The sequence below is a fragment of the Pelodiscus sinensis genome, chromosome 2 (assembly GCF_049634645.1).
Source record: "Pelodiscus sinensis isolate JC-2024 chromosome 2, ASM4963464v1, whole genome shotgun sequence".
Classification (NCBI taxonomy): Eukaryota; Metazoa; Chordata; order Testudines; family Trionychidae; genus Pelodiscus; species Pelodiscus sinensis.
Window position 1 is genome coordinate 5,328,399 of NC_134712.1, and position 14,225 is coordinate 5,342,623.

Here is a 14,225-nt window from a genome sequence, read left to right on the forward strand (position 1 = left end):
GTTTGTAACCTGGTGTACACAAAGTTCCCATTGGATTACAGATTTAAATGGTTACCATGGACCAACTTGCTGATTGTAGTTTATAGTTTGATTATGTGTGCTAAATTTCCTTCTCCGTTACATGGATATGAATCCAGAGTGACTGTTGAAATCTCACGAGTGTAGCCTGCACACCAACGCTAGGTATTGTTACTATTATGTAACCTGGACTGGGTTTCAGATTTGTACAGCTACTGACAGAACTTCTATCCATCTATCCAGATTCAACCTTTTCTATCAAGAGTTGCATATAGAACCTTCTTATGTGTGGGATAAAACCTGATAAAACTCTCGCTGCCAACAGAAAGATTTTATCCTGCCGAGAAGATTTTATCCGATGTAGAGAATGTGCCTTGGCGATTGTTTGTTCATTAGTTTTCCATATGCTGAATCACAAAACAAAACAAACAAAAATGACCCTTAGTCCTAAAAATGTGCTTTCCAAACTACCCAGCGTCGCAGAAGTGCTGAACTTTTTCACCCCGTTACCAATATCTTGGAGATACAATGTTTGTTTTAAAGATACACACTGACAGAAGTCTGCCACAGGCAAATTTCAACAGCAGACCAACTTCAGACACTTCCCATTAAAATTTTATAAAAAGAATTCAAATAATAATTACATACAAAATTCAAATAGCATAAAATCTCTCACCCTGTTCAATTGTATACTGAAAAATAACATGTGTAAAGGAAACCAAGAAATTATGCCTCATTTTAAGCCTATCTCCGATTGTACCTTTGACTGTGGAAGATAAAGGAATGCCTCACTTACAGTTTTGTTGACTATAGATATAATATTTACAAATACCGTAGCAAACAGAATTCCAAATGTGAAGGAAATGCACGAAAAACCCAATCTGAATTCCCAATCCAAAGTATTAAATCAAATTAGATTTCTGTACATGCTTGTAGAGCCCTGCAAATCCATGGCTCATTTTTGCACTGAAGATACGCATTTTGTATGTAGAATCCTGAACATTTGTGGATATCTGCTTTATAGCCATAATATCCACATCCACAGATGTGGATGCGACTATCCGCGGATCATTTTGGCAGATGCAGATGTGGATGCAGCTACCAACTTTGTATCCGCCAGGGCTCCACATAGTTAAGTCCTTGTCTCTGTTAGCTGTGAATTTCCATTTGGTACAGCTTGAAAACCAGGGGTTTCCTCATTCAACCCACTGTATGAGGGTTGCATGCAACAAATGGATCTTAGTATGGCTGTGCTTAGTATAGCACAGCTCCATTTTTACATATTACAGGAAATTCTAGCCAGCACACATCCTATAATACAAGATCCCTCGTTTATGTAGCTTGTTTGCAAGATGTCAAGGAGGCAGAATCACAGAGCTCTCCTCAGTGACTCTGAAGTTAACTCATGCCACCAGTCTGTGTAATAGGAAGAACATGAGTATCATGTACATGGACCATAATCTGTTTAAACACATCAATGGCCAGGGCCGAATCCTGAATCCCACTGTGCATGGCTGAAGCTGAACCCAAGAGCTTTAGCCCTGCGCGGTGGAGCTCAGGTTACAGGCTCCCTTACTGGAACTTAGGCCCTTGGACTTCAGCTTTGGCCTACCTCCTCCCAGGGCATGGGGTCAGAAAGCATTTGTCTTTGGGCCATCCTTCAGAGGTCAAGTAGTAATTTTTATTGTCAGATAGGGGGTCATCATGTAACGAAGTGTGAGGACTCCTAGTGTAACGGGTGGCAAGACTGGAGACTTAAACACCTCCTAAAACAAACAACACCTGTTGTGTGAACAGCAAGGGAGTTAACACAAAAAGCAAACCAAAATGGAACCAGGAGTGGCCCAAATCGATAATTGCATTTTCTTATGACTCTTACAGCTCTCCTTCCTACGCCCATCATGCATATGGTGTGGTATACGCTGGTAACTCCGGTACTGTATATTAGATTATAAAGTCTTGAGGGAAGGAAATTGTATATGCTTTCCTACAGTGTCTAATCCACTTTAGGGTATTAGAGACATATAATGTGCTCAAACTTTAATGCCTGCATACCGTATATACTCGAGTATAAGCCGAGTTTTTCAGCACAGTTTTTGTGCTGAAAAATGCCCCCCTCGGCTTATACTCGAGTCAGCATCTCGAGAACTGAGGCGGGCAAAGCCTCAGAGGCGCGGGACCCCCCGCGGCTGCCGCTTCAATCTGGGAGCCTGTGGTCTGCTGGGGACGGTCCCCAGCAGACCACAGGCTCCCAGATTGAAGCGGCAGCCGCGGGGGGGTCCCGCGCCTCTGAGGCTTTGCTCTGGCAAAGCCTCAGGGGCGCGGGGAACCGCCGCGGCTGCCGCTTCAATCTGGGTGCCTGTGGTCTGCTGGGGACCGTCCCCAGCAGACCACAGGCTCCCGGACTGAAGCCGCAGCTGCGGGGGTCCCGCACCTCTGAGGCTTTGCTCTGGCAAAGCCTCAGAAGCGCGGGAACCGCCCGGTGCCCCTGGTCTGCTGGAGACGGAGCAGCTTTCGCCCCGACTTCCGGGGCTAGACCCGGTATCTATCTTCATTTTTTACATTTACCAGTAGCTGCCTCATTTCCTACCCTAGGCTTATACTCGAGTCAATACTTTTTCCCAGTTTTTGGGGGTAAAATTAGGTGCCTCGGCTTATATTCGGGTCGACTTATACTCGAGTATATACGGTAAGTGCTTTCTGGATTAGGGCCTATCTGGGGAGTGAGAAGAATGGTCTTTTGGCTAAGACATTGCGTTGGGTCTTTGATCGCAATTCAATCCCTAGCTCTACCGAGACTTCCCTGTTACCTTGGGCATGTCACTTAACCCTTTGCATGCCCCATTTATAGAATAGGGATAATACTTTGCCTACCCTCCATCTGTCTGGTGTATTTATATTGCCACATCCCTGGGGCTGGGACTGATTCTCATTGTATATGCAAAAGCTATCACAGCAGGGCTCTGATCTTGGTTTGGATCTCCAATGGTACTGCGATGTAAATAAGAATAAGAGTGTGGTGGCGTGGCAAGTCAGGGCAGGAGGGATTTCCCTAAATGTGGGGTATTCCAAAGGAGCTATATCTGGTACACGGAGCTGTGTTTTGCATGATGTGCCTGGTACGTAAGGCAGCAACCACAGTGCTCAATCTAACCATGTTTTACTTCCTTTCTCCCATCTTAGCAGAGTCCCAAGACCCCCTTCTCCGACCTGGCTGATGATGAAAAGATCTTTAACGGAGGAGATAGCATGTGGAAGGACCAGAGTCAGGATCAAGCCTTGCTCTCAGAAATCACAGAGGAGGACTTGGAGGCCATCCGTCAGCGGGAAGAAGCCATACACCAGATTGAGGTCAGCATCTTTCCCTACCAGCAGGCTCGGAAGCTCAGAGTGGGCATTAGGTTAGCCACACACTGAAGAAAATGAAAACAAATATTAATTTTACATTGTTGGCATTGTGACATCTCCATTAGATGTGAGGGGTAGTTTCAGGTATATTTTACATCTGGAACAGGCAGAGCAAGGCAGAATTACAATCCATATAGTCTCTGATGAAAGCTAAAGGAATGAGAGTGTAGGATTCAGTGTCTTTATACATGTCTTCTGTCTCATCTTCTATAGTGTTAGTGGTCTTGGTGCTAGTGCAGACAGAGCTTTGTGTGCATGACAATCAGAGGATCAAACCCAGCATGTGGGAGACATGGGACAGATACAGTTTGCTGGCATTCGAAAACATGGTGTTTGGAGAAGATTACAGTGTAGGACTAAAATGCTGATCTTTCTGCTACTGGTTGGTTATCACTACAGGTAATATACCCAGATATTGCCCGGTGTCTGGTATTGGCTCGCAACTAGATCTAGATCTAGATATATCTTTATCTTTTGCTCAACCCATTTTTTCCCTCCATGTTCAGTATTTTTTGTGAAAGTATCTGGTAACCAAATACCCAGATATGTTGTTGAATGCTAGGTTGGACAACCCACCTTATTCTATACACACATCTACTTCTTGCTTCCTTTGTTTCCATCAGCAGTCAATGGCTAATGCCAATAAGCATGCACAAGGAAATACTGTACCTCTCCTACTTTAATAATTAAATATTTTGCTCTTTTATGTAAGAATATGTAGTTTCTTCACATGGTAATGGTCAATGAAAGGAATTATATTGCAGCATTACTGTATTTTTTTTACTAAAAGGCAACGCAAAGTTGCCTTTTATAAATATCTTTATAAATATGACGACAAAAAGTGGCAAAAGGTTTTTTTTTACAGAGATTTGACTGAGTTATATAAATTCATTTGTCCCTTTTAAAAATGCAGTTCATGCTTTTGAAAAATTCAGTTGCTTGAATTTCACCAGTAAATCGATGTGAACAGACAACGTTCTCAATCATAAACTTATGCACATGTAAACTAAGAATGAACCTATAGGTAGGGCTTCAGAATGAATCAGAACATTTGATTAAGAGATATACTTTATCTTCTAATTGGCTTAAGCTAATTTTATCGGAATGGATTTGGATATTAGTGAGGCAAAACGTATGATGCAATTTACTGTACAAGAAGAGGATAAATGTTCACACTGTGGTCCGACATACTGTGTCTTTGAGAAGGGGATACATGCTGCTTTTGTACAGACATAAGAACTAGATACGGTTCAGTGTTTTAAATGAGAGTCTTATTTGTTTCGTGGGGATATCTCTTCCCTAATGCACACACAACTTCTTCTCAAGTTGGTTGGATGGTAGTGAAGATGACTAAGGGTACAGCTACACTGCAACATTATTTCAAAATAACTAGCGCTATTCCGAAATAACTTAATCCGTGTCTACACATCAGGCAGTTATTTCAAAATAGTGTCAAAATATTGTCAAGCTGGAGGACTTCTTACTCTGACTCCTGTAACCCTCATTGTACGAGGAAATAAGGGAAGTCGGAGGAAGAGTGCTCTATTTCGAAATAAATGCAGTGTAGACGCTCCCTATTTTGAAATAAGCTGTTTCGAAATAAGATATGCAATTGACGTAGCTCAATTTGAGTAGCTTATTTTGAGTAAACCCTGAAATGTAGACACATCCAATGGGTACGTCTACACTTGCTCCCTCGTTTGAACTAGGGATGCAAATGTAACCAACTGAAATTGCTAATGAAGCGGGGATTTAAATATCCCACACTTCATTAGCATAATCTCGCCCACGCACTATTCCACTTGCCAGCTGATTCAAACCAGGAAGTGTGCTCCAGGATGCGTTAGTTCGAATCAGCCCCTTGAGGAGTAAGATTAGTTACTCATGAGGAGTAACGTTAGTTCGAACCAAGGTGTTTGATTCAAACTAACGCGTCCTGGAGCGCACTTCCTGGTTCAAATCCACTGGCAAGCGGAATAACGCACGGGCGAGATTATGCTAATGAAGCGCAGGATATTTAAATCCCTGCTTCATTAGCAATTTCGGTCGGCTACATTTGCATCCCTAATTCGAACTAGGGAGCAAGTGTAGACGTACCCTAAGATACAGAAAGTCATTGACTAGTTTTGTTTCCAGGGATGAAATTGAAAGATGATACTACATTTTAGAAGCTGTACCTCTCTGTGGGCATGAGTTGACAGCAGTATCCAGTGAAAATCTCCATTGGATTAGCCTCCTGCAGAACCAACTATGAAGTAGTTCACTCTAGTGTGTTGCATAAATTAGTACTTTGGGATATTGCTGCTCTGAGGTATACTTAGGTGTTTATTTTAGGTTCTGCTAGTAAAATCATCTTGAGTATTGTACACAAGTAAACACAATTAAAATATGTCCAGCCCAATGATCTGGATATTCCATCTGTATGTACAACTAAAATCATCATCATCATCATCTGAGAGGATAATAATGATTCAGGAAAGACTTACCTAAATAAGATAAGTTTACAGTGTCTTGAAGTTAGTACAGTCCATGTTTGTAGATGTCCTCCCAGTACATTTGTAGAAAAGGTGGCCCACAATGTAAAAAGGGCCATCTCCCATCAAAATGAAATTTTTAGACAGAGACGAAGGACAGCTTAGGTGATCTCCTTGGGGTAAAGGATAGAGACAATCATTCCGACATGTGGGGCATTGTGACAGGATGGACCAAACCCTAAAGCCTCCTGCCGGAGACCCTGTGGTCTGGCCCCACCCCACCCCACCCCAGAAAAAAAGGCCATAGATAAGTCCTCCAGGAGGTTAGAGTGGCTATGAAGGAACTGGCCAATCAGAGGTCATAGAATCCCTATAAAAGGATCTGCAGTACCTGAGTTAGCTTAGTGTCTCTGGAGCCCTGAAGAAGTGAAGACTGACTGGCTGGCTGGCTAAGGGGGCAGCAGCACCACAGAGAGCTCTGTGGGGAGCTAGTGTGAAATTATGTTGAACTGAGGGAAAGCCCCCTGAGCTAGGGGCAAGAAACTGTCTCCTGGAGGAGAGGCCCTGAAGGCACCATTTCTCCTGAGTGAGGAATCAGAAATGGGACACTAGCAGAGGGGACTGGAATGGGCCCTGGTTAGGTATGTACCCCAGAAGGTATTTGTGATACACAGGGTGTAACTTGGCCGGAGTGCTGAGTTGCTGAAGTGGCCTTCAGTGTTGACAGCGAGACAGAGCAGGCACCTGCACTCAGCCAGACGGAGGCGCTCACGTGAGGTGAGTGCCACCCTATTGCAGGCATACGTCACTGTTAATTAAACAGGTGCAGTCTAGTCCAGTGTTTCTCAACCAGTGCTACGAGAATCCGTAGGGGTACTTGAGAAAAGTCTGGGGAGTACGTCAGCACAACTGAAATTTAGAGAAAACTGAAATTTTGTTTTTAAGTTTTACAGCGCTTTATTATTTTTGTACTTTTTACACCCCAAAATTTCATTGCCCGCCTGGCTACGATTAAGTTGATTAAACAAATGTGTTGCAATGGTAGAAAAAAAATGGTGTGTCTGAAAACTGTACGTACTGGGGGTACTTATAACTTTTTTTTAAAGGGGTACTTTATAAAATAAGGTTGAAAAACACAGGTCTAGGCTACTTTGCACTCTGCTTTCTCCTATGTATCAGTGCTAAAGAGCCAGGCTGTGGAGGGGTGGATTTTTGATATCCAAAAATCATGGATGTAATGGTATTTTCCCAGGAAGTGGTGCAGATGGGTTATATTCTTCTGATCTTGTTGAGAGAACGTAACAGCTGCCTTTCCATATGCATGTTCCTACCATTCCCTGCCCAGCACAGAATTGTCAGTTCCCTGTAAAATACTAGATGAAACCTTCCTACACTAATCAGATGGAAGATCATAGTATCATAGAAGATTAGACATGGAAGAGATCACTGGAGGTCATTGAGTCCAGCATCGCCTGCTCAAAGCAGGACTAACCCCAAATAAATCATTGTCACTGACCTTAAAACTGTGCCATTTGCCTTCTTGGCTGCAAGGGCACACTGTTGATTCAAATCCAGCTTCTTGTCTACTATAATCCCCAAAACTGACACTTAGCCAGTCGGTCCCCTGCCTGTAGCAGTGCATGGGATTCTTACGTCCCAAGTGCAGGACTCTGCACTTGTCTTTGTTAAATGTCATCAGATTTCTTTTGGCACAGTCCTCCAATTTGTCCTGACTCTACCCCTACCCTTCAGGGTAGCTACCTTTTCCCCTAGCTTAGCGTCATCTGTGAACCTCCTGACGGTGCAATACATCCCATCATGCACATCGTTAATGAAGATGTTGAACGAAACCAGCCCCGGGACCGGCTCATGGGGCACTGCCCTTGACACCGACTGCCAACTAGACATTGAAGTGTAGTTCGTCAGGTCTATAGCTCAATGAATCTGACGATCTAGCCAGCTTTCTATCCACCTGATTGTTAGAGCCCTGAGCTGAAACAAAATTTGTGACTGCATCTTCATCTGCATCTGCATCCACAAAAATGAGCCAGGGATATCTTCATCCACATCTGCTGATGCAGATACTCGTAGATTTGCAGGATCTACTTACGGTCTGTTTTTCCAAGCCATGCTTCTTTAATTTGCTAGAAAGAATATTGTGGGAGACTGTTGGAGAAGATGCCCAGAAGATATAGAAGACTTGACTCAAGTTGCTACAAAGTTGCTACAACTATACAGACACAACACACCTTTATTTTTAATTTAGATTCTTACTGATTTTGTAGGATTTCCAACTATGACATCCAATTCCCTTCCTGTTAGCTAGGTGTTATATCATTCACTCAGCCACTTGCATAAGGTGATAGAGATTCAGGGTTCTGTTTCTGAAGAGTTTGTTTCCCCACTGACATCACAAACGAAAACCGGTTTGGATTGATAACTGAAACGGCACAGTGACCTTGGGAGGCTACACAACTTATATATTCTTGCACACAGAGCTTCAGTTATTCTTTAATTAATTGGAAGAGGATAAAATATAAGAAAATTAGCATAGTGTATTAAGTCGCTCCATCATTATGTTGCATTAAGCAGGTGTTGAGCAGTCCTGCTGCAGTCGGTATTGCTAATTTAAAACGTGTTTTGAAAGAAATGTGATGAGAATGATATGGACCATGCCTCACAGCTTTCTGGATATACTTTATATAAGCTGGATATACTTTATTATTATTTTCCAACTTCACATACTCAGCCCTGGCAGACAGTCACTATTAGTGGGTACGGTCACTTGTGTCACATCATTGGGCAGTATGGTGCCTTCATTCCAGTTCCTGGTGGATGCGTAAACACACTGTTTTTTGAAAAAAGAAGACCACAATGACGACACATACATCTCTCCCTCCCCTCTCCCAATAGGGGTCTGTTTTGACAGGCTCGGCAAAGAGGGGGAGGACTGACTAGACTATGGAGAATGGATGATCCTTGGAAGTAGGCCGCTGACGAGAGAGCAGGGACGTAAAGGGGGCAGTTGACCTGGGGCCCAGCAATTCAAAGGGGCCTGGGAATCCTGGCTGCTCCCACTGCTGGTGCCCTGGACCTTAAAAATTGCTGCCCGAGCGCTGCACCACATGCCACAGGTGGCTCTCAGAGCAGGCAGTCGGGGTGGTGCGTTCCAGGTGCTGTGAAGGGCTGGCTGTCCTAGCGCTGCCCCTCTGCCCGATGCCCTGTCCCTTCAGGGAGTAGTGTCAGGTCTCCCCCACCTCGCCCAGGGGCCCGTGAAGGCTGCCAGCACCCCTGCCTGGAAGTGATCTTTTTAATTTAGAGGGAAGGTGTGTTGGTCGGGCAGATGTGTGTTGGTAGGACAGTTGTTTCCACTGAGTCAACACTGGAGACGTGTTACATTGTGGACCCCACTGCACTCACCGCCCACGCTGTCTAAACCTTGTCTTTCTTCTCAACCTCAGACCTTTGAGTCTCACCCTCAGCTCTACACAGATCCACCTGGAAGGACTCAGTTCCTTTCTTCTCCTTTTCCCTTCTCCTGCCCCATGGATAGCACCTCCATGTTTATACACCCTCCCATTGACTGTCTTATGAGTGGTTTACTCAGTACCCTCCTGCCACTACTGAAGCCCACACTTCCATGGGTTTTGAATCTTGCTCTCTCTGGCCTCATGAAGCTACCTATTGAGCGACAGGTAACGAGCTCCCTGCAGGTGATATTCTTGGTAGCAATTCCCTCATCTAACCACGTCAGCACAGTCATGCCAAGAGCACAGTCCACTGAAACTGTATCCCGCAAGCACAAAGTACTTCAGACTCCTCCCAGAATTCCACCTGTCAATCAGTGCATCCAACTTTCCACCCCTAACCACACCCTCCTCCCTTCCCTCAGTGTCTGCTGTGCACTGGTTTTCTACCTCAGCTGCTTCTCATAATGGCTGCCTGAGACAGCCCAGCTGGGAAGATACTGTTAATATCGGCTTGCCCCTCCACTCCTCACCAGAGCCCATCTGCCAAGGACAGGGCCTGAGCGAGCCAGAGTCCCCCAAGACTTCCCCTCCCTCTTGGCATGTTTCTGACACTCTTGGCCCCAGGAGGCAGGCCTGAGCTGGGCACAGAATGGAGCTGGGCCAGATTCTCTGGATTCTGCTCGGCTACAATCAGTGCTGGCCCTATGCTAGTGTCCAGAAACCCCACTCCTGCAACCCAAGATGCCCAGGAGTCAGCAGGACTGGCTGCCCTGGCCCAGGAAGGTGGGGCTGGAATTTCCTCCCAGTGGAGTTGTGTGGGGCGATTATGTGTTCCCTCACTTTACACTGGGGACCCCCCACCGCTCCAGTGTCAGGAGGCATGAAATGTTTATGAACTGGAGGTTCTTTCCAACGAGCAGTCCCTATGTGTATTCCACTATCCACACTGCATCTTTTCCTGCAGTGGACTGGACTACACGGCAGTAACAGGGACACTAGAAAGGCATCGACCCGCACTACCAATTATTATACCCTCGGCTGCGAGCATGAGGAAATCGCAAGACACATGCAGGTCAGCAGACACTGCTAACAAACACTTCCAGACTCAGGCGCCTGGCATGCATGCACACCCATTTAGGGAATACAAATAGGAACCACGCATCTTGAAGAATCTCCAGTCAGAGGCAGGTAACCTCCTCAGATTGCAGCAGTGGAGATTTAGGGTTAGACACTAACAAAAAAATCAGAAATGTAAAGGTAATTAAAGCAATGGAACATATTACCTAGGGAGACTGAGGAATTGCAACCGTTAGAGGTTTTTAAGAACAGGCTACACAGACACCTATCTAGAATGGTCTAAATAATACTCACCCCTGTCTCAGTTCAGGGGACTGGAGTAAATGACATACTGAGGTCCCTTCCACGCCTACGTTTCTGTAATTCTCGTTCTATCATTAGAGATAGAAAATCCTGTTGGCTTGACATGTCCATCTCCTTGGAGTCAATTCTGGATTGTTCACTGCGGAATATGCTTGGCTGTATTGTCCATTTAACTTTAAATCACCCAAGCTACAGGGCTGGCACCATGTATTTTGGGAGATTATTTCATGGTCCAGTAGATTTCACTGTTGATGAAACTCTCTATTCTTGTTAAATATCCCTTCCTCATTCTCGGCCTTCTACACCTAGTGAAACTCGCTTGGATCCTCTGAACAATTCTTCTTCCTTTTTGACATTAGCCTTCCTCAAATACTAACAGCCAGTTATTGTCCTGCTCATAAGCCAATCTCTCTTGCTCTTCAATCACTTTATTTCTGTTATCTCTGTTCCGCCTGATTGTCACAGTTCAGAGCAACTGAACCTGTATTTCTTTCCATGGGTTCACCTCGGTCACCAGCTCTAAGCCCCAAGCTCCTCTTGGCTGGAGAGACGTCTCTCTCTCCCTCCTGACCAGGGTTTTTCCAGACTGGACACTTCCCCACTGACACTATGATTGTCCCAGCAAACCAGACTACCTCATCCAGCCAGTGTTTATGCTCTGCTTCCTCTCCGAAAACTATGAACAGCTGTATTTGTTGGCAGTCACAAGTTACCCCATAGTGCTTTATAAGCAAGCATTATCATAGAATCATAGAATACTAGGACTGGAAGGGACCTCGAGAGGTCATCAAGACCAGTCCCCTGCCCTCATGGCAGGACCAAATACTGTCTAGACCATCCCTGATAGACATTTATGTAACCTACTCTTAAATATCTCCAGAGATGGAGATTCCACAACCTCCCTGGGCGATTTATTCCAGTGTTTGACCACCCTGACAGTTAGGAACTTTTTCCTAATGTCCAAGCTAAACCTCCCTTGCTGCAGTTTAAGCCCATTGCTTCTTGTTCTATCCCCAGAGGCCAAGATGAACAAGTTTTCTCCCTCCTCCTTATGACACCCTTTTAGATATCTGAAAACGGCTATCATATCCCCCCTTAATCTTCTCTTTTCTAAACTAAACAAACCTAATTCCTTCAGCCTTCCCTCATAGGTCATTATATTATACTTAAGGTGCACTTAAAACATATAAAAAACAACTAAAATGTCTGCTAAAAAATTACCAGGGGCCACCCAACTGTTTTAAGTGATTTTAGTAATCCTCAGGAAGCCTCCCAGGAAGGATTGGGGGTGGGAGCCTGCACAGAAGGTCCTGTCAATTTTCTGCTTCGGAAAGAAAGCTCCACCCCTTATCTAGTGGATTTATACTACTACCGCTACATTGAACCCTGGAAGATGGACCAATCCACCGTCGATCTCTCATGTAGCGTAGATGTGCCTTAGCAGTTTTATAGAGTAAGATGGTATTTTATTTGCCTATCCCGTGGCCTGTTGTCGCAAGTCAGAAACAGCGTTGTTTATCAGCACACATTCCCCCTGGAAAAACACAGGCTGTGACCTTTTCCACTGACTTCAGTGTGCCCAGGATTTAGTCAAGGAGGAACAGCCCGAATTCAGGGCGAGGAACCTGGAACAAACGAGTTCTTATTCTGACTTTGACGCTCTCCTTGGCTTTTGGGAAGATGCCAAATCTCCCCACAACAATTTTTCTTTCACGTAAAAGTGCCTGGCAGAGAATCTAATGCAGGTTCATTTGTCTAGCTGTCATCTGTGATGAAACTCATGTCACATGTACTAACCCAGCCCATGAAGCTCCATTTAGGGTGCTGATTAGGAACAGACCGTGGTGGAGCAGGGCCTATGCTGTCTAGTGGAATGATTATTTTTTTTACCCACCGCTCATCTATTAATATTACATTGATTTCTCTATTAACTCATCACTGACAATGGGAAAGAGCAAACAGTAGGTTATAAAAATCCATTTTGAAGACAGTAAGAGGAACACATTATCAGATGGTACAAATAATGAATGCCATATGTAGTGACCCCTAATTTCTGCCAACAAAAACTTGATAACACCCCATGCAGTCATTTATCCTATACTATACATACAAATAAGTTTGAGTCAATGTGATGTCAGCCGCTGTGTGTTGATTGGTTGTTAGAGGCATGTCACTGATTTTTAAAAATGGTTAAAGAATGTTTAAACCCACACACTGGGACCAAACCTTCCGAAGAGTTCAGCTCCCATGTGGCGCTGGGTACGGGAAGGGGTTTAGGTGGGGCATGTGGGATGCAGGCTCCAGGAAGGAATTTGGGTGTTATGCACTTCCTGTGCCTGCAGTCACCACCCCTGCAACTCCCATTGGGTGCAGTTTCTGGCCAATGGAAGGTGTGGAGCTGATGTTCAGGGGCGGAGGGGGCAAGGGCAGCGCACAGAGCCCCCTCTGGCTTTTTTTCCACCTAGGAACTGAGGGGCATGTCACTGCTTCCAGGGAGCCATATGGAGCCAGGTAGAGGGCCTGCCAGCCCTGCACCAACCAAACTTTTAACAGCCCCATCAGCAGTGCTGACTGCAGCTGCTAGGGTCCCCTTTTGACTGGACGTTCTGATAAAAAACCAGACTCCTGGCTTCCTTAGTGAACAACTGGACGCAGATCTGAAAAGGCCAATCTAATTCTCGGTGTGTTAACAAGACTGTTGTATGAAAGAGATGGAAGGTATTTGTCCCGCTCTGGTTGGTACTGGTGAGACCTCAACTGTGGCCAGTTCTGGGTGCCACACTTTAGGAAGGATGTGGTCAAATTGGAAAGAGTCCAGATGAGAACAACAAACTCAGAAACGGTTTAGAAGTACTGGCCTATGAGCAGAGGTTAAAAACAATGGGCATGTTTAATCTTGAGAGAAGAAGATCGAGGGGAGACCTGATTACAGTCTTCTAGTATGTTAAGGGCTCTTTTAAGCAGGGTGGTGATCAGTGTTTCTCCTTGTCCACTGAATATGCTTCTACAGGAAGTTGTAGAATCCCCATCATTGGAGATTTTTCTAAGAAGACTGTAGACAAAAACTTGTCAGGGATGATCTAGTTCTACTTGGCTCTGTCTCAGTGCCGGGACTGGGCATGATAACTACTTGAAGTTCCTTCTTGACTGATATTTCTATGATTCTTTGTATAATATTTAGTGTCCTTTAACTGAAGTAGAAGGGCCTGTACTTTGGCGCAGAAGGATCCGAGCTCTATCCATTCTACATCATTCTAAGTGGCCATAATATGAACCGTAGTTGCAACTGAAAAGTCCTAAACGGCCGTGGACTTGTTACTATAGTCTTATCCCCGTTTTGCATCTGGGCAAGTTGACACACACCGGTCCTGATTCTTTGCAGTTTTAGGCCAGTGTATAAAATGCCACTTTTCTAAAACCAGAGCATTAGAGGCAGGATTACAATTTGATACTGCCTCCAGGTCCACACTGAATC

General features: G+C 44.8%; 1 protein-coding gene across 13 annotated transcripts in view; it reads left to right on the forward strand.

Moving 5' to 3' along the window:
* The window catches only part of TSNARE1 (t-SNARE domain containing 1), a 731,183-nt gene that overhangs the window by 448,966 nt on the left and 267,992 nt on the right, over nt 1–14,225 (forward strand). For 11 of the 13 annotated variants that reach the window (XM_075920025.1, XM_075920027.1, XM_075920034.1 and 8 more), the window contains one exon: nt 3,202–3,369. In XM_075920025.1, coding sequence (XP_075776140.1) covers nt 3,202–3,369 — 168 coding nt within the window. The remainder of the gene's footprint in view (nt 1–3,201; nt 3,370–14,225) is intronic. The other 2 variants (XM_075920030.1, XM_075920033.1) reach the window with 1 other exon arrangement.